Genomic DNA, 21,278 nt, shown 5'->3' with positions numbered 1-21,278 from the left:
AGGGCATGAGGAAAAGGAGGAAAGTGAAAAGGCAAAGTCCTAGCTGTCAACTTGCAGCGTGACTTCAATAAAGCATGTTGTGGCAATCTTCCTGACGGCTTGCTTCCTGCAGTCAAAACAACAAATTCCCATATTCACAAGGGAGGGAGGAGCCTTGGTTAAAAGACAGCGTGAAACTTTGAAGCTTGCTTTTGAGTCACAGGATCTGAAGCTCTGACAAACTCCCTTCAAATGAGTCCAACACTGATAATGTCAAAATAGGATTTCCAGTGCAGACTACCAACTGAAACTTGCATGTAAACCCCCGACACTTCCAACAAACCTTTGAAGCCTCAGACTGCTTAAGAGTGAAGCTTCAAAGAAAAAGTGCTTTGTGATGGGCCTAGGGCCTCTGAGTATGCTCGCCTTCCTTTTTCTGCTGTACATTTATACCAGAAAGCTCTATGCAGGTGACTGTTGCCTGTACAGTAGCCGCATATTCAAGCTACTGACTGTAGAAAAAAATACGTGAACTGTACAAACTTGGGCTATTAGCTAACAATTTGATTATTAGAGCAGCATTGTAAAGGGGCTGGAAATGGGTGAGATTTGACGATGCCTGTTAAAGTTGTTGGTGAACTGGAACTCCTCAAAAGGACCTGTCTTAAGGCATGTGCAGCTTTCACTGGGCATATTTACGCAGAAACTGTCCATTGAAACTGTACGTGTAGTATTGGAATAACTACAAAACTCTATTTTGCCCTTGTCAATGTTCCAAAGGCACTGCAATTACTAACCATTTCCAAAGCAAAGATTCCTTCTCATTCGTCAAGAGGCAAAATGACTGACTTAGGCAAACTGAAAAATTAATTGTCCTCTTCCTCTTCTCCCCCCCTCCCGCCCCAAGACACAATAAAAATGAATTCCTTCGCTCCAAAATGATGCTGTTTAATTGCTCTGGTTCCCAGGCAAAAAAATGTGTTTGAATGCTTAACGCTGCTGAAGAATTACTCCTTCAAGTCCCTGTGACGACAAATGTAAAAGCGTACAGGAGCCTACAGGCAAAATCTTACTCAATAGAGTGCTCCCTGTGTTCTTGTGCTTCCATACTTAAAGGGAAATCATATTTGGGTCACCGAGCTTTAAGTAGCCCAGGGGTTATAGATACAGCTTCCTCGTATGATTAGAATTCCACTAGGGCTTAAACCACTGATGCTGACAAGGTTTCCCTTAGAATGACGAGTGGGAAATTACAGCAAAGGAAATTGCTGATTTGTATTTATCAGCATTAACCAAACAAGCTTCATGTATCCATTTATTTTCAATCGTTGCAGAGCACAGGTTCTGAGTGTGTCAGCCACTCCTCTTTCACCAGCATTGTGACTGAGAGCAAAAGTGTTGCTAAATCAGATTCTGCCTTTGTTAATATTTCACACATACACAACGGCTGTCAAAATGTCTCTGGGAGGGGGCGTATTTTGATGGAGAAGGCAAATGGGCTGCACCAGTTTCAGGGGATAACAATCAAATCCTATGTTCTGGCTTTGTGAAATACCAGCATTATTTTGTTTTAATAAAAAAAAAAATTCTTGCACTGTAATGGTCTAGTAACCAAACTGTGGTTTTTTTTGTCCTCCAGAAAGCCTAATGAATTTTGATAAAGAACACCAAGTCTGCTTTGCAAAGACAATTATCCAGCTAGTTGCTCAAAATTAGCGATTGCTTATTAAAGTACACAGTTACAAGATCTGTCCTCTTGGAGTTTAACAGCAGCTGCCTACATTTGTATTTCTTGTAAGCTTTGAAAGAGTGATCTTCAGGCAGTGTGCTGGTAATGTCATGCTAATGCAAATATGAAAACAGGAAGAAAGTTAGATTATCCAACGTGGGGTTGGTAAGTGATGTCTATTACAGCACTTTATAAATAATAACCCATAAAATTGTGCTTTGCCTTCCAGTAGTTCACAGTGAGATGATAGGCAGGCAAAAAGGAAGGTCTGCACTGATCCTACTGTATGTTACTAGCATGCATTACACAGCTCCATGCCCACTAATGATGTTGATTTTTCTGTATCTTGCAAATCTATTGCTCTGCACTCACAAGCACACAGAGTCCTTTACTGTGCTCTCAGAGCTCAGACCCCAGCCCGGCTGCCAAGAGAGCTCATTAAATAAAATATGTTTTTGTGGAAAATGTCAAAGAAGGGGGGAAATCTTTTTTTTTTTTTTTAAATTTTTCATGGAGAATTTATTCCCCACTTCCCCCACTGGAAATTCAAAAAATTCAAATATATTTCAGTTTGGAAATGCTGCTGTGGTGCCCCATGGGAATTATAGTTCAGGTGCCTCATGCTGCCATGCTCCTCCATAGGCTGGCATCCCTGGTTGGACTACATCTCCCACCATGCATCAGTGTCCCGAAGTCTGAGTCATTGTGGACATAGGCCACAGCAAGTTCCTTGTTGTTTAGCAGCGTGGCGTCTCTCTCTCTCTCTCTCTCTCTCTCTCTCTCTCGTGTGTTAGGCTGACTTGAGGGAAGTAACTCCAGGTTGAATCACTCAAATGAACTCTACAGTGTGGACACACCAGAAATGAGAGAGGAAAGGGGAAAAAACACATTCAGAAGGGAGGTTCCTTATCACAGAATAAAAAGAGGCCATTTCTTCATTTTACAACATTTCAGTGACTTAAAGGGACAAAACCAGTGGATCACACCTACTAGCAGAGGGGCTTCCTTGGATGCAGCCCTCACAGCTCCCCCAGTAGGGCTTTGCCAAAGGTGTGGCCAAGAACAGTGCTGCTCTCGGTCTGTTCTCAGCTGATGCAACAGAACCTGGGGCTGTTTCATTCAAGCACAAATTGGAGCAACAGGTTGCTGGTCCTAGAATATAGGAGGCACAAAGTCATCTTCCTGCAGCCTCCTCTGTCCCCCTGTTCCGGCACTGAGCCTGGTTTGTCTGGAATGGCCTACTGGGGCCATCGAGCATTGCACAGAAAGAAAGGAAATGGATCGTGTATCCTCGATGTTTGTCTTAAGATCACTGTCTTTGACAACAAAGGCAAAGATCTGGGGGGGAAGATTCACCAAGCTGCAATGACTTCATCTCCATTCTTCATCTTAAATCTTTGTTGCCTTTATATTCTCTATGATGGCAAAAAATAAATATCTGAGCTGGGTTCTCACACCATTGTATCAGTGGAGTCTCTCCTGACACGACTCAGTTTACACTGGGAAGAGAATCAGGACCTTCATTTTTACTCTAACTGGGAAAACTGGTGGGGAAGGGGGTGCAATCAAGCAGTTCACTTTTTCTGGTACACCTAGAAGGCTCCAGCAGTTGCCAACGTGTTTAGTGCCTTTATAACCCAGGAAGAGAGAGAGCAGTAATTTAGGAAAGCAAACAGGTGGCTTGGCTGCTGTCCACCATCAGCACTTTTCAAACACTCCCAGCGCCCGTCTGGAGGCCTGACAATGCCATGGGGAAAATGTCCAAAGGTTTACTTGGTTTTGGTCCTAAAAATCTGAACAGATTTCTAATAGCACTAATGAACTCAGATCACAGTTCCCTGGGAATTAACCATCCTTAATTCTCCCAGTCATTGGTTAATCCCTAGGAAATATCCAGTACATTGATCATTATTGCTTAATTAAAGTGGAATTACCAGACAGTCAGAATGGTAAGTACAGGTATGGGCTTAAGAAAGCACATTAGCTTAATGGATAGTGGGAGTCCATGAAATGGCTGAGTTTGACCCATTAGATCTGCTCTGGTAGTTCAGAGGCAGCAGCATAAAATTAAGACCTTTGGAGTAATCCAAGTGACCCACAATCAGAAACACCCTAAAGGAACAGGAGTTTAGCCCTGTATCTTTCAACAATTCCATCCTCTCTTTTTTTTTTTTTTTTTTTTTTAAATCCTCACCTGCCACAATGGAAATTGGGCCTAATGTAGGTTAAATTCACTTTGGCTGCTGTCAGTCACTGGAGTAAAAATGAAGCGTCTGCCATATGGTCAGGGAATTTGCCTAACATGCCCTAATTAATAAGAGGCTCATAAGTCAGAAATCAATGTAGCATTAAGTGCTCATCGTAGGCAAGCTAAAAAGGGGTATAATCCTGTGGCTGTTATGTTCATGGAAATGAAAGGATGTTTATAAAGGATTTAATTAAAGGGCAAAGGGAAACTGCTGAAAATGTCCCTATTATTGCGACAGTGATGTATCTGAATGTGTCCATTTGTTCCTGTATTGAAAGTAATGAGCAAATGCAGGATTTTTTTCTCTTTACCTTGGTAACTGAAAATGACACAGATAATAAACACTCCTGTGTTGCAAGAATAGCTTAACTCTGGCCTTATATGTAGGCTTGGCAGAATTGAATTTTTATAGTTTTTATAATCCATGTTTCTTTTTAAGCATTTTCTGTTTTTATCGGATTTTTTTTTTTTAATTTTGACAGTTGTGGGAAATTGGGAGGGAGTATAAACAATAATTATTTAATGACACACGTTGAGTTTCAAAAAGTTAAAGCTTTTGTAACCATTAAAACACAAGTTGTCCATATCAATTGACAAAATATACAAAGTAAATATCCTTAAATCAAGCTCTAAGAAATTCTCAAGCAGTGTTTTTCTTACTTGGCCTCGCTTCACATTTCATTTCTCATCGATGGAAATCATTTTTCTTTGGCTGATGTGTGTGCAGTGAAATTGAGGTTTACCAACATTTACAGATAAAAATCGAATCCCGCCGAGCCTGCTGATGTGGTGTTTTGGAATGATCGGTTCATTGAAACCATATTGTTGAATTCAGTTAAAACCTTCACTGAATTAAACGAACAGAACACAAAGTGTTAAAACGTCCTTTGGAAACAAGAAAGCAGACACTGGAAATAAACTGATTGCAATGCTCTAATCACTCTGGTTTTTAATTTGACCGTTTCTGCTGTCCTAATTTCTGTTTTGAAGAGAGGTGTGTTCACATGATGCAGGTTACTACCATCTCCCATTACATTCTAAAAAAACCAAATCAAATCTGAAATAACGTTGAACATCAGAAATTGGGTAAAGGAAATAGGGACCAGTACCCCAGCTGGAAATTATCGCTGTGAGGTATGGACATTATATACTAGCTTCTTTTTCCTACCTTCCCCTATGTTCTTGTCTGGCTTTCTACATCTGCAGAGTTATTATTGGAGCTGGCTGAAAATCGCTTTTTTTCAAAATGCTTTTCCAACAAAAAAATGGCTTTTGGATTAAATGGAACCTTTTGCAAGCATTTCTGTTTTCTGTTGAATTTTTCAGGTTTTTGTCCAGTCACGTGCGTAAGTGCTGTGTCTGAGTGCTCAAACATCTTCCTGATGCATCACCAGTAAATGACTGGATGTCTTGTGCTTCTTTTCCAGATGACTTTTTGTGTAGTAAATCGGCCAAATTTGCCGATATTTCGGTGCCCTTGCATTTTGCATTCCAGTTCAATGCAGTATTTTCTATCAGAAATGCCCATCCTTTCCTTTAGGTGCCCTGAATAATGACTAATAGCAATCATTGTTATTGCTGGTGTATGTGTTAAATCTTTGGGTATAGAATCTTCGTACAGTGGTTGGCATCCTGTTACCTGATTGGGGCTCTCTAGGTTCTACTGAAATACACATGATAAAACCTCTAGAAATGCCCATTCATACTCTACCCTAAAGCGAGCTGAAGGGATTGTTCCGTGTATGACAGAATTTCTCTTGGCTGGTGATGGTAGGAAATCAATATACAGTATTAGCTGCTACTTTTACCGGGGTTTTGTTCCTAGAATAAAGCAGACATTCCAGTCTGTCTCTTGGACCCCAGGCTAGACTTGTTATAACCGGTATCTGTGTTCCTTTCCGTAGCCACAGTGGCTGTGATGTAGTAGAAGCAGTGACACCATCACAGCAAGAGCCAAGAATCCCCGGTAATTAACAGACTAGCTCAGTGGGGACAAATTAATTCAAATAATCTCCCCAGGAGGCAATGTCTGAAAAGCAAACTCCTGCGTCTGGCATGTCAGTATCTGACCGCTCACAGTCGTCCACACTCCCAGGGAATCCCGTCAAACCAAAACAAGGCGATCTACATGGTAGCCCTGGCTGAAACACTATACCATTCTTCCCTCCCCTTGTGTTACAATGGATTACAAAATACTCACCAGTATTTGCGGAACTATTACAGTAAGAGGCTATGAATCTGCTTCACAGATGTTTGCTTTACTGGTAGATTACCGAAACCAAGGACTTACCCATGTGCATTTCTTTGTTCACATTAAATGAAGCCAGGAGCTAAATACTTTAAGGTCAGTGCTGAAAATGGTATTAAATATTTAGTGTATTTAGCATTCTGACCTATCTTGTTTTCAAACCTTAAAAAAGCTTGACACCACCTCCTAGTGGACACAAGAAACCCATAACTAAGATCTGACATTTCAGTGTGGCTTTACAAAAAGGAGAGAACAAAGGAAAGAGAAATGTCTGCAAGTCTTATGCCCTAATTAAGAGACCAAACAAACAATCCCTCGGCTGCTGTACACAGACGGTTTTAGACAGAGCAGCATGTAGAATAGTTTTATACACTCAGGAAGCGAAGACTGGGGAATTTTCTACAATTCCACTGAGGAGAAGAAACTAACACGAGACTGATGTGCATTAATAGATCTGTGTGCTGTAGTCACCAAGTGAACTGTGCATTTTAAAAATCTTTCAGCTTTCTGTCTGCAAATAGAGGAAAAACACAGGGTTATGCAAATAACTGACTTTTGGGTTTAGTGGATGGAGCAAGAAGTTGGGTGCGGGGGATCTGTTTGTGTCGAAACAAAAAAAAATCATTTTTAAAAAAATGTTTCCTTTAATTTTTGATGTTTTTAAACCTTTTTTTTTAGAATGGTTTTAAAAAATATAATTGAGTGAGTTTCTAAAATGAAAAGTCAGATTTTCTTTCAGAATGCTGAAATGAATCATTTTGACATTTATGAAACTTTTTATTTGACAGAATTTGCAAAAATTGACCCAAATTCATGAATTGTTTTCGTCATCCAGAATCTGCATTTTTCCACAAAAAAATAAACAAAACCCCCTCCAAAATACAGGTTTGCACAAGAAAATTTTGCCCATCTCCAGAAAAAAAAGATGATTCCTAAAAGTTTTCCTAAAAGAAATTTTGATCCCAGTGGAGAGAAATCACATCTCTAAGGTGCAAAGCGCTTACTACACTTTCAGTGTTCCTATTTTCTAAGCTACTACATATGGTTGTCTAGAATTTAAAAAAAAAAATCATGCCATGCTCAATATGACTTCAGAAGTTTGGGGAGAAGGAAGGCCCTCAAGAGCCAATTAGCAATTTCGTGATTGTACCCTCATGCTATCGTCAATGTTCCTCACCAGAAATGTCTATTGTAAATTGTTTCCTTTTCCCCAAAGAGTGTAGTAACTTCCACAGGGAGTTGAGAACTCAGGCATTAAACGAGTGGATTTTATTTTTATTTGTTATTTTCCACTTATGATGCAACTAGCAGCCTACCTCTAGGAGCATTTACAATTATATAAATAAAAGCATTAGTCCGTCAGCCTTCTCCTAAGTAGTGCAAGCCCATCAGCGAAACAAACCCTGAAGCCTCTTCACACAATTCCATTAGAAAGAGAGTAGCTAAAGCAAATACAAAGTGTTCCACTGCAGGATCGAAGGATGTTGTATAGCTAAAGGGAAAGGCATTTGTTGTATTGGTTTCTTTATTTACGAATAGTTCAGCAATAGTTGCTGGGCGTGTCCTAGAATGGAAAGAATAAGAATCTTTTCCTCTGGAAAGCAAGAAGTATAAAATTGTGGCACTGACCTCAGCATGGTTGATAGCTGGTCTACCATGAAATATAAGTGGCTCAGGTCATTACAGCAAGCATCTCTTTTTGTATCTCAGATACATATTTGTCCTCATGGTAATGGTGTTTGAATTGACCCTACCCTGTAATGCATTTACTCTTTCAATTTATCCTGGCGATTCACCCCCCACCTAATTAAATTAAACTCATGCATCAAACAGAAAATGTCAAACTCTTTCCCTACATCTTTCACTGTAACTGTAATACATCTGCATGTTGTAGGAGAGTTTGAACGCAAAGAAAGCTTTCTTACTCCTCCTTTGTTTCGAGCTAGTTCTCTGTAGTACCTTTTGATCATTGTAGAGATGCCATGCTGTAAAATTGCTAGGAGTTGTTGGTAGTATCCTGAGGAAATCAACATCGTTTAGATTTGTTTTGCACATTTAACCAGGCACGTACAAACCACAGAGAAGTAGAAGAAAATGAAATCTGATCTCTGAAGCAAGCCACAGAAAGAGAGCTGAGTTACTAAAAAGCGTGTCCTCTTTGCTGACGTTTGAGTTATGCAAATGAGCTGTGCATTCTCTCTTAACATGAGTTTACTTCTTAAGATGACTAGAATTGTTGCTGATCCTGTTGATTTCTCCCTTACAGACCGGTCGGATCGAACCAAACTACCCAAAAGTCTGCGGTCACCAGGGCAACGTGCTTGACATCAAGTGGAATCCTTTTATTGAAAACATCATAGCTTCTTGCTCAGAAGACACCTCGGTGAGTAAAAATGATTTGAGCTGATGTCTCCTTTGACATAAAAACTTCAGCGGGAGCAGAATGTGAACATCCTGCATTCCTCTCAAAGGGTGGTAAAAGCGCTTTGTCAAGCTTATAGGGTTATCATAGGCTCCATCTGTCCGGAGTGAGTCATACCATGCTCACTTTATTGGCATGTAATTTTTGGCTCCTGTCGTGGGCTTGGGGGAAGGTACCAACAATGAAGCAATAGAGGAATTTGTGCTGTTAGGGATCTAATACTACAGGGTTGGGACACTGGCTATCTTGCAAAGTGTGTATGTGGGTGAGAGAGAGAGAGAGAGATTTATTTTTAAAGGTTAAATAGTCACATATACAAAAATTTGAAGTGACTGGATGAGGTGACTAGCAATATACCCCAACCGTGACTCTTAGCAGGTGTTTTGTTAGTTACGCCATCTTGATTTGGATTTTTCCAAAGGGCTTTTGTCACTCTGGTTTCTCGTCCTTTCTCTGAGGGGCAGAACCTGGTTCGTGATCCTTAAGGAAGGATTTGATGGACAGCTTGTGGGAATGGGCTGTAATCCCAGGGGGCCATATGGAAGAAGGTCCAGAAAAGAGAGGGGGGGAGATAATTATACAGCTTGGGTGGAGGGAGGATGTGAGAAAGGAGGGAGCAGAGACAGGCAAAAAGGCAGGAGGCAACAAAACAACTTGAATTGGTGTCGCAAAAGTAGTGACTGCCCCTTCCCAATCTCTTCATCCATCACTGGGGTCATCAGTGACCAAGGTGACCCAGGGGACACAGCCTCCTTCTCCCGCACACAAACACCTGGCCTCGTGCATTTCCCCCCCACTGTATAAAATGCAGGTAGTGCTGCAAGCTAAGGACCGGTCAGGGGAATGGCCCCAGTAACCACAAGGAGGGAGGGCGGGGGTCACTTTGGAAGAAACAAATACTTGAGACACGAATCAACCACAAGCTATTTCCAAACCTTGGAATGATTTCTAGGGACTTCTGCTTCAGCCTGCTGAGAAGTGGGGTTCAGGCCAAGCCGCTGGCTGTGTGTGAGAGAAGGGGATGTTCCCTGCTCGCATGGTCTGCGGCGATTTCTGAACTCTCCTTTTCTGTTCACAAGAGCTCCTGTTCAGATGTCTTCCCCCACCATCACCCTTCCTGTCTCTCCCTAGCTCAGAAAGTCCCTGCGTTGAAGCATCCACATTCATCATCCATCTATAGATATTACGAACAGCAGGTATCCTCCGCCTCTTGTGAGAAACGTTAAGGGGGAAGGAAGAGGAAAGGGTATTCTCCTGTTTCAAACCTCTTACCCTATTTCCCCCTTCTCAGGAGAGCTCCTCCTTCCCCAACCTAACAGATTCTGCCAGCACAGGGAGGGTCCTGAGCCAAAGGCAGACCACTCTGCCCCTCCCGTAAAGCCCTAACCGAACTCCTATGTCTGACTTGACTTTGTCAAGGTCATCAGCATCCTCGCAAGGGGAGGTGTGGCTTCAGTGTGTGGCTGGCGCAGTCCAGCTGGGGCCACCTGGCAAAGTCCCCCGGGTCTCCACACTAGGCGGCTGAAAGAGGAGCGGGGCCCATGTTCCATGCAGGCTGGTGGGAAGAAGAGTTGTTAAGACTGCTCACGGAAACTGGCATGTGCCGGAAGGAGGGGGATGGCAAATCTAGGGGAAGCACATCTGTTCTACGGGTAAAAGCTGGAGTAAATTAGAAGGTTCTGGAGCCGTGTGCTGCGGTTTCCGTGGCTTGTGTTAGCATTTCTGTTGTCTTTCTTTATGCCCCCTACAAAACAGACACGGGTGTTTAAGTGCTTCTGATTTTAACTGTGAAATTTTAAATGACACATTTATGCAGCTTACAACGAGCTCTGACCTGGTGTTTTATGTAAATCTGTAGCTGTTGTCTGGCTGAATCCAGTTCCCTCTGCTATACAGTGATGTCATTTATCGTTGTAGTAGTGTTCTTTTTATAGCCCATGCTGCAGATAAGCAGTAGGGCTGTGAACAAGGATGTCTTGTTTCCACCCAACAGCTATTATTAATCCTTCTTACTATCAAAGACCACAGGGGCTGCAACTATTCTAGTGTCTAGAGAAATATCAAGTAAGGGGGGGGAAAGGTAGTCTTACAACGTGGTGAAGACTGAGTCAGACCGTCTTTATTTGGCTGCTGTTTGCCTCCACTTCTTTGTTTTCTGGATACTAACATTTCCCTCTGGAATAGTGCATTGCACTAAAAAGCTGCCTTTGTACAAAGTAGTGTGTGAAAGCTTAGCAGAGCAGAAATGGGAATTTGTGGTGACCCAGTTCTTACTGGTTACAGTTCTGCCTCAATAGATCTTATAACATTTCTGTATATTAGAGAGACAAGGTCGGTGAAGGAATATCTTTTATTGGGCCAACTTGCGTTGGTGAAAAAGACAAGCTTTCGAGCTACACAGAGCTCTTCTTAGTTCTGAAAAATGGGGGAGAAAATCAGTTTGGGTAGAACCGAAATTGAATTTTTGGGGACTTTTTGGTAAATCAAAACGTCTGGTCAAGTAAAATGTTTGTTTCAGGCATTTTTAACCTTTGTAATAAAAGAAGGAAATGAAAGGTTAGACCCACAAAACTGAAAGGAGGAAGGTGCTGGTGGTGCTCCTTCTCTGGCCCAATGATTCTTCAGTATTTTGTATAAATTGGAACCGTTTCAATGGGAGAGCTTGAGGGGGAATACCCAATAGCCCAGTGGTTAGGGTTCCCATCCCAGTTCCAGAGCAGAGAGTTAAACTTAGGTTCCCACATTCCCTGGTGAGGCCTCTAACCACTAGGCTACTGCAGTGTAAAGGGGCTACTGTCAGCGACTCCTCCTAATCCAACCTGAACAATCCAAGGTTTTAATAATGTTGAATCGATTCATTTAGACCCTTCCAGAAAAATACTTCATTTTGACTGAAACAATTTGGTGAAATCAACACAAGATGGTGAAGTGTTTTGGTCAACCCATTTTGGGAGGGGGGCGGGGGGGAAATGTCAGCCTGAAATGCCAGCTCTAATGTGAAGTTCCAAATGTCCATTCTATGTGCTCTGCAAATGCCGCTTGTTGTTGATGCAGTAGCACTATTTGTTGTAATCACGTGCATTTGTCACCCACTGGTTGTTCTATTTCATGAACTTCCTTCGTCACAATACAGTTTTAATTTGCAGGGTGCTTTACAAACACAGACAATATGCTGGAGGTCCAAGTCAAACCTAATGTAAGTAGGTGTTAAAGGCTACGTATGGCAATTTCCTTGCGTCCTGGTTCTCTAGCCACTTAAAAAAATATACTGAAATTGCACCACTCCTACTGCTGAATTACCTAATAAATTGTATTTGTCCTATGTTCAGTTTCTGAACTGCCAACTTTCATGTCAGAGTGACCTCATTCTGGGATAGATGGGCAACTAGGAAGCTGCCTAAAACATGAATGTTATAAGCAGGCGACTGCAAAAATGTTAATTGTAGGACCCTATTACAGTAACATTAAAGATGGCCTAACTATACCATAAACAGGAGGGCAAACTTGCTACCACGTTGCAAATTACCAGGCACAATTAAAATTAAATTAAAATGCAGAGCCCCCCGGACCGGTGGCCAGGACCCGGGCAGTGTGAGTGCCACTGAAAATCAGCTCGCGTGCCGCCTTCGGCACCCGTGCCATAGGTGCCTACCCCTGCGCTACAGTATGTTAGAAAATCTGAACTGACTTTGAAGATCTGGGGCTTTAGTGTAAATGAGAATCAAGCCTCAGATGTCCCAGATAACGGGAGCCACGACATTAGCTGGCAGCCCAAAAAGGACAGAGGTGAGCATGGGGGAGGGGAGGCACATGGAGTCATGTGCCCTTCTCCTCCCCCCCCCCCTTTTGCTGCTTGGCTTGTACTGAGCATGCTCAGTAACATCTGCTGAAGCTGCCACCCTCACTCTGGTGCCCCCCTCTCCCCCAATCCGCAAGTATAGGTCATCTCTGCCAAAGGAGGACACTTCGGCCATTACCATTTTGTGAGTGAACTTCATGGAGTTATTCCTCCAATATTTACTGACGTTTGTGGGCTCTTTTATCTATTTCACTAGCATAAACAACGTGTATTCCTTCCAGTTAGTCAGCTTGGCGTCGTGAACACTTGCAGTCCATTATTTAAAGATAAACACTCCCTCTCTCTTTAACACAAACGTGCATTGAAATGTGCAAATCCCGCCCCCCTCCTGTGCATTTTAAAGGGGAGCCTAAAGGATGTTCAAGCTCTGCACAATTGACTCACTAATCCACATTACTTTGGTACCTGTAAGTACCATTTGTTCTGTAGCTTGCCAGGAGTCAGATTCTGCTCTCAGATCCACTGTTGTAAATCTGGGGTAACCCCGTTAACCTGGATATTCAGTGGTGTAAAAGTCAGAATTTGGCCCAGCAGGTTCAGTCTCTGGAATTTAGCATAATCACTGGAATACTCATGGGACGCGAGATTAAAATGCCAGCAGGCTCAACCGGCCTAAAGTCAAGTTTTCCCTCTGGACCTTGCCCATGATTAGCACAAACACTTTTCTTTTGCTGCTTTTTATAAAGTATCTAGGGGTTTTTATGAATGTTGGAAGCACGTCAGTTAATTTGCCAATTCCTCTCTGGTTTAAACACCAGGGGCCTGATTCCAATCTCCCTTGCGCTGGTGTAAATCTGGAGTAACTCCATTTAAAGCAGTGGAGTGACACTGCTCTACAACTGGTATAAATGAAGGGGCAAGGCAGGCCTATGTGTGTCTGTTTATATCAATACCTGACCAGCCACGCTGGAGGGGGAGACCCTCTTCATATCTTGTCCGTTCTAGTAGCTGATTTCTTTAATACTCAGTAGCTTGGATTTTGTGGTATACAGATGTCTCTCTCGCTTGCTTTCTTCGTACTGCAAATCTCCACTGGTTCTTAGGATCATCTATTTGATTCAAATTAGGTTTTTCGAGTCTCCTATATATTGTCCTCATCTTTCAATTAGTCTTTCATTCTCTATGTACCATCTCATTTGGTGCAATCCAGAGATCAATGCCTTCTGCATCTTAAAGTAGAAAACATCCAGGTCACGGCTTAAAACCAGCTGTAAAACCATATGTTTTGTGTGGATCTTCCACTGCGGATCAGCAAACTAACAAGTTCGGGGCTATACTCCAGTGTCCTCTCTCCTCTCAGACAGTCAGTCCTGTTTGATAGGCTGTAGTACTGACCCTCCAGCTCCGTTCTTCTTTATATTACCCTTGTGCCACCTTTGGAAAATAGGGGTGGGCAAATTTGTGGGGAAAGCTAAAATGCACCATTTCGGTCCTAGCAGAGATGATGATTTTTACAGCTTCATTTTTGTCAGCCTGCAAGTAGCCTGAGCGTTTTTGTAACCATCTCTCTGACTCGTATGTTACGCATTCCATCAGGCACAGATAAAACAGGCTTCTTGCAAATATTATATCCAGTGCATTGGATCAGCTTTGTCCGTAACAATCTGAAAAATTGCCTCTTGAAGATTCAAACACTGTCCCATTAGCTTGAGAATAGCTCTCCACCAAACTCATTATCAAATGGGTCCCCAGAATACCACTGTCTTCTCCCCTTAGCTCCTCTAATTGCTTATTGTTCACCCTGAATTCTCTCGAGTGATGCCAAATACCAGAATTCTCCGAAATGTAACTAACTCTCTTTTTAAAAACAAAACAAAACATCCTTTGACTTGCTCTCCCTCCTGCTCTCTTTCACCATCACTGCCCTATTTATCATCCTGTCCCTTCTCCAGTTCACTCAGCCTCCAGCTCGGACAGCTGGTCCTCCTTTCTGCTCTCACTCCCTCTGGGCCTAAATCCAGCCACGTGTCATGAGTGAGACTCTCAGTCCTTGATCTTTCTGAGCATATTAACTTGTCTTTCTAAATCTGAAATCTGATCTCAGTTCTGCAGCTAAATAAGGGTGATGCTCTTAGTTTTTTTGTGAGCCTTGTCTCATCGGGTCTTCCCATGAATGAAGCAAAATACAGGGCTATTTCAGAAAGATGCATTCCTTGCTTTCATTCTTGCCTCATTTAGATCTTTTAAAATAAAAAGAAGTCCATTTATTTCCTTGCTCCTCCTCCCGAATCAGGGTGGCAAAAAGGCACTTTTTCTTTTCGGAGTTCTTGCGATACCTTCTTGATGACTAAATTTAAGGAATAAAACTGCATGATTTCGCAACAAATGCATCTTGTTAGCAAAGCTTGCACTTGCAGGGAACTTCAGGAAAACAAACAGAACAAAATGTTCCTCTCGTTACTTTTGTGTTGATAACACTGTGTCGGAGAAAAACAGAGTTCTCACTTTTTGTTTGGGTACAGCAAGTCAGATGCTTTATTAACTCTCACAATTGTGCAGAGGGAGAGAGCTATTAACTCTCACAATTGTGCAGAGGGAGAGAGCTAAGTTAGCTCTCTCCCTCTGCACAATTGTGAGAGTTAATAAAGCATCTGACTTGCTGTACCCAAACAAAAAGCGAGAACTCTGTTTTTCTCCGACAACTGGCAATAAACTTTGCCATCCATGCAGTGTGTGTACAGTAAATGACAGCTGTGTTTTGCTGCCTATCTACCAAAGGAGTAAATATTTCTCATTCTTTGCCTTGTTCTAAGGATGTATCCGAACTCCAGGGAACTGATGCAGGAAGTTGTGAACGATGTATTAAACAAAATCTCCCCAGGGCTGAGAGAGAAATGCAGGCCATAGGGTGACCAGACAGCAAATCTTAAAAATTGGAACGGGTGGGGGGTAATAGGAGCCTGTATAAGAAAAAGACCCAAAAATCGGGACCATCCCTATAAAATCAGGACATCTGGTCACCCTAGCAGGCCACATGATGCTGCAGTTTGCTGTGTGCTGTACAAAAAGAAGCACAGTTTCTTGTTATACCTGCCAAGATGCAACTGGGTGGGAAAAACTCCCACCAGCCCGTGTTATCTCAAGGTGAAAAATAGTGGCAATACTTCTAGTGCTTTTTAAATAAAGTATTTTCCCTCCATAAAGGTGAGTCCAAGCGTCCAGCTGTTTTCAGGGGAGAGTCTCACTCCAAACAATCTCAACGAAGCCTTCTGTTGAACCAGTGAAATAGCCTCTAACATCCTAGCTAAACTTTAGAATAATTTATTTCTAATCTCTCTTGAGTTTGTGTTTGTCCTACTTGACAGATCTCCCCCGCCCCAATCCCCAAAGATACGTTGCCTGTTTTATAGTCAGAGGCCAGCTAAAATGGCTGCTTGTATTTGAACTGCTCATCCCAATCAAGTAATAGGAAAACTCACCTAGACTTCAAAGAGAATAGGCCTGCTGAACCCTTTGGTGTTGGTCAGAGTAGTGGCTTTGGAAGACGGTGACTCCTTTACTCCAACGAAACTTCCCCAGAGCTAGAAGAGGAGACACCAACCCGTGGTCTTCTCTGGTTCTGGTGTCTGTTCAGCACATCTCTACCGCTATCGGCTCAATTCAATGGGGCATGACAAGCAATACATGTGTTGGCAGAGTGCGGGGAAAAGCCAGCAGTGTCTGTCAGGAACCAGAGCTACATGCTGTGGTTGGGGGTTGATCTGGTGTCCATTTATCATTACTGTCCATTCCAGAGCTGCTGGTCGTCTGGATAATATAGAAAGAAAAACTACATTGAAACACCAAACTGCCTTCCTAGACTCTTACAGTGGAGGCAAAAAGCAAACTAAATTGATTGAACAATGCATGTGATGTTACCTGGCTGTTTTAATGGGAACCTCTTAATTTTGCTGTAATATGGAGTTGCTATGAGAAATACAGCTTTGCACATGGGATGAAAACCTTCAATAGGCACAGTCTGTGGTCAGGGGGGAAAATAACTAGAGTGCAGTGATTTAGCCTGCTGATCTGAACTATGCGAGTGTATGTGCAAGACCTGCTCTCATGACTCTGAAAACCCAGAGATTCCAAGCACGTGTACAAAGCTACATGAATTTCAGTATGTCCACGCCTTCAGCTATCCATGCAAGGTGGGTAGATAGCATGATGGTGCTGAACATGCCTGTAGGAATTAACCAAATGATCTAGGTCTGCACATCTTGATAAGTTGTCCCCTGAGCACCCCAGACAATGGCAATGCTCTGCAAAAAAGAGAAATCAAAAGACTTTCAAGTGAACTAGAGAACCTAAAAACCAAGAGGCTGATACAAGGGTCGGATTCACACCAGTGACCTGCAATAGAGAGGAAAGAACTTCTATGCCATTTTAACTGAGGAGGAAGGGAGAAGCCTTCGGATCACCTATTCTCTCTCTATGCATTGTCTCTTTTATCCCGCAGACACTCCTAACGGGGATTTTATCCCCAAGTGCTATGGAGGCCAATGCGGGGTGAGATTGTCAAAAGCACTGAGCGCTGGCCTAACTCTACTGCCATTAAAGTCAATGGCGCTTTCACAGCCATTGGTGGCCCCTTTTTAGTGACGTCCACAGAAACACGAATCCCACTACGATGTAATAAACTCTCCACATGGTTTTCCTTTGGTACAGAAGTTTAGTGGGCCAAACTCACCCCTCCAGCTCCGCTGAAGTCTGCGGTGTTACAGCCGGGGTGAATTTGTTCTAGTGCGTGTACGTTTACTCCTCTTCACAAGGTTAGAGGCAGCCGAGCCAGCGCCTGCCTTTATATTTTGATATGATCACGTAAAGAAACAATCATTCATTTTGTTAAGTTAGTGATTGAAAGGCGGATTTAACTATAGAACTTCGGGTCAAGGATGCCACTCTGTTATATCAGACCTGGCTCATATATTTGAACCTAAACAGTGTGAACCACAAGGATCCCTTTTAGTTAAAACTGAGTTACAAATGTCAGGTGGCAAAACACGTACATCACATATCAACCTGATCTACTTTGCTACCAGCATGTCTGATGCCTGCTAATACGCTGTCCTTTATCGTGCACTGCTAGCATGACTTTAACAGAGGAGTATATTCAGTTATTTCTATTAAGTAATTAGTATCTTTTCTAAGGGGACCAAGTCTTGAAGTCCTTAGTACTGATTCCTTAAGAAGGTCATCTGAGACAAATTGGATTGATTTTTCCTTCCTGTTGCATGTGTTTGTGCAGATAGGGGGATGGTGTGTTTTTTAACTGCTGTTTTTAGAGTATTCTATTTCCCGCCTCTTTCAAGAACTGGCTTGTCTTTTGCTGTCAATTATGGGGAGAACTCTGAAAGTGTTGTGCTATTAGCTCTTCGATAGCCCCATTGCATTCAATGGGATTCCTGTGGTATCGCCCATTATTTACAGGACTAGATCTTGCATGTGGTCTTCATTGAAGAGAATCCGGTATTGGCTGCTTCCCAGGGCCAGCAAATTATTGGGGAGTGGAGCGGGGATGAAGGAGAAGGAAGGAGGGAACAAACATGCACATGGGCATGAAGGGATGACACAAAAGTGTTGCCATTGGGCACATTCGGGTCTATTTTTAATTCGCTTCTGGCATCTGGAGACCAAGTTGATGAAGGAACTACAGATGGAATTTAGTCAATGAAGATTCCCCCGCACGCCAAGTGGAGAGAACAAGATCCTTATAAGCCTCTAAAATAAGGACAAAGGTTTTTCCTCCCAATAACTCTTGCTCATCCTGTCCTTTCAGGTCCGGATATGGGAAATCCCAGAGGGCGGCTTGAAGCGGAACATGACAGAAGCTGTTCTAGAACTCTACGGCCACAGCCGACGGGTCGGCCTCGTTGAGTGGCACCCGACCACCAACAATATCTTGTTCAGTGCAGGATACGACTATAAGGTGAACTTTTCTGGAGGATTTCTGCTAAATCCTCAGCTGTAGTTGGAGACTAGCATTTATTAAGGCCATGTGTGGCTTTAAAGGGCAAAATCGCGGATGGCCTCACTGTTTGCTTGGCAGCAGTTTCTGTAATCGTCACAGTTTATCCTCAGATCTTTCTTCCGATCTCTCTCTCTCTGCTTTAGAAGTGTCAGTACACGAAATGGAAATCCATTTGAGATCAGAGGTTCTTTTGCTGGTGGTTTAGAGTATTTCTCTGCGTATGCCTTTAACCTTCGTGGGAATTCCCTACTGTCTAAATAATATTCCATGCCATATCTGTGTCAGATTGTAGCTTCCCCAATTCATGTTGTGTCCTACCTAGTCTTAATGACTTGCTTGCTTCATAATGGTTATGTGTGTACAAAAGTACAAGAGTATAGCTAGCACTGAAATCTTCAGGTTTTTTCTCTAATGGATTTTTGAAAGGATTCTTCTATGTTGTCCAGTCGTCACAGATCATTCCTGTTTCTAACACTAAGGTGCGGATCTACTCTGAAAAGCAACTGTAAAAATGGCCTCACGGGTTCCATGTGTATTGTCTCCTGACTCCATAGCAGTTTTGCTCACTTCATAGATAAGATGTAATGAGGGGCATCATTTGGACTGTAAAACGCTTACTCCTGGCAGTCATACGTCATAACAACGGAACCCAGGTTGAGTTTGCAGGGCTGGCCGTTAGAAGAATCACAAGGGTTTTTTTTTTTATTTATAACCTGAGCCAAGGTTGGCATGAAATTCAATGTGATAATGAACATGAAACCCCATGGTGACATTTTCAGTCATTTCTGAGAGTAGGCCTGAGCCAGAGAGATTCTTTATCTTCCTCCATGTAATACAAAAGATGGCAATAAGAAGTGGGTACAGTTATCACAGTCTGTCCTGCCGGTGGCAATAACTGCAGGGAGTGCAAGAGAGAGGCTTGCTTCTCAAGTGCCGGGTTCTGATAACTTTATTCACATTAAAGCAAAGGGACCACTTGTGAAATGAGATGACATATGAGTGGGAGAACTGGAATTTGGCCCCAAATTAGCAGTACATTTAAAATACCGAGCCAGAAGTTTGGAAAACGTGGCCTTGCATGCCTGTGCATTTCCAGGCAGTCTGTACCCTGGAGTTATGACTGTGTCCGTCCCCCATCCCCCCCTCCACCCCACCCCCAACTAGCAGCAGCATCAGTGTTAACTTAATTCTGCCCCATTTCCCTCAGGTTCTGATCTGGAACCTGGACATTGGAGAGCCCGTGAAGATGATAGATTGTCATACAGATGTCATTCTCTGCATGTCCTTCAATACCGACGGCAGCCTGCTGTCTACCACCTGCAAAGACAAGAAGCTGCGAGTCATTGAGCCGCGTTCGGGCAAAGTCCTTCAGGTGAAGAGCTGATTTCTCAAGAGTCAGTCCTAAGCACCAGTCACAAGAAGTAAATCCATTATTTTTGACAAATACAAATTTGACCCTAGGCTTTAAAGAGTGGCTTTATTTGAGATTTCCCATTTGAGTGCATTCCTCCCCTAATGTGCAACCGGGGCAGAGTCAGGGGCAAGGGGAAGTCGCCCTTTAAGCCTAACATACAGTAAGGTAAACACTCCTTGTACAATATTGAATTGTCACAAAATACGTCTGATATTCAGGACGCAACAACGTGTCACAAATGTCAGCCTCTGAATCTAGCGCTCCGCATTCAGAGAATGTTGCTGTTTCTTATCATTATTACAATAGAAAGGATTCAGCACTATCCTAGTCAGAGATACAAGGCTTCTAATCTTTCATTAATCAAAGGTTTCTGGGAAATAGTAGAGTGTCCTGGGAAGCCACAGAGCAAGTTTTGGAAGAAAAGCTTAATTGTCCTTGTCAATTGTGGATTATTCTAAAAAGCTCAGGGAAGGCTTGGTTTTATTTTTACAAAACAGCATTTTGCCTTTCCATTCCAGATAGCATGAACCCCCATTTTCACCGGTGCAGTCTGAGCCATAGCTGGTTAATATGAAAGTTGCATTTTGCAGTAAAGGAGTAAGAGGTACGGTGGAGGTGGAAAGCCGGGTTAGCCCAGCTTGCTATGAAGTGGTTCTATTGGGACAAGAATGGAGCCTTTCCCCATAGACAGTGTAGAGATTATATGAGGAGAAAGGGACCTACCTGTGAGACACCAGGAACTCAGTTCCTAACATGGGGGAGAATTCTCCCTTGAGTATCGCTCTCCTTGAAATTCTACAGCTGGCATTTTCACTGATCTATACTAAGCACCATGCGTAGGAAGACATCTGAAATGTATAGCTGTTCACTGCACGTAGCACAGACAATGTCTTCTTCCAGGAAGCCAGCTGTAAGAACCATCGTGTGAACCGGGTGGTCTTTCTAGGTAACGTGAAGCGACTTCTAACGACTGGAGTCTCCAGGTGGAATACGAGGCAGATTGCGCTCTGGGACCAGGTCAGCAAATAGATCGCTGGAAGCCGTTCCTTCCCAAGAAGGGAGCATGATTGGTGGGCTCAGGTAGAGGTCTCAGAGATAGGCGATCTGGGCTCTGCTCTAGCAGTGTGAGTATGGGACGAGTAGACCTACCCAAGCGAGCTTTGATCTAGCTGCACTAGTGCATGCTTCTGTGCGGGCTGCGCAAGCCCCCCTGCAGTGTGGAGGAACAGCCCGTGTGTCGCAGTTTCCCGGCTCCATGACCCACTCTAGCTAGATTAAAGCTAGCTCCGCTGTAATATCGCCTGTGATCATAGCGTAGCTAGACCCTATGTCTGAGGAGTCCAGAGACCGGGGGTCTAGCCCCTGCTCCGCTGCAAGCATAGGGTGATTATAGGCAAGGCACCTACTCACGCCATGCGACAGTTTATCC

General features: G+C 43.0%; 1 protein-coding gene across 8 annotated transcripts in view; it reads left to right on the top strand.

Moving 5' to 3' along the window:
- The window catches only part of CORO2B (coronin 2B), a 123,223-nt gene that overhangs the window by 87,694 nt on the left and 14,251 nt on the right, over nucleotides 1-21,278 (top strand). For 5 of the 8 annotated variants that reach the window (XR_010590922.1, XR_010590921.1, XM_005300713.5 and 2 more), the window contains 4 exons: nucleotides 8,471-8,587; nucleotides 18,244-18,393; nucleotides 19,643-19,807; nucleotides 20,750-20,866. Coding sequence is in view for 6 of the 8 variants with exons in the window: in XM_005300713.5 (XP_005300770.1) it covers nucleotides 8,471-8,587; nucleotides 18,244-18,393; nucleotides 19,643-19,807; nucleotides 20,750-20,866 (549 nt within the window). In the remaining 2 variants the exon portion in view is untranslated. Of the gene's footprint in view, nucleotides 1-8,470; nucleotides 8,588-10,135; nucleotides 10,279-18,243; nucleotides 18,394-19,642; nucleotides 19,808-20,749; nucleotides 20,867-21,278 lie in introns of those variants that run through there. The other 3 variants (XM_065559148.1, XM_065559147.1, XM_042856549.2) reach the window with 2 other exon arrangements.

This window comes from Chrysemys picta, chromosome 10, assembly GCF_011386835.1.
Source record: "Chrysemys picta bellii isolate R12L10 chromosome 10, ASM1138683v2, whole genome shotgun sequence".
NCBI lineage: Eukaryota > Metazoa > Chordata > Testudines > Emydidae > Chrysemys > Chrysemys picta.
The sequence above is the reverse complement of the archived record's forward strand: the minus strand, read 5'-3'. Positions and strand labels throughout refer to the sequence as shown.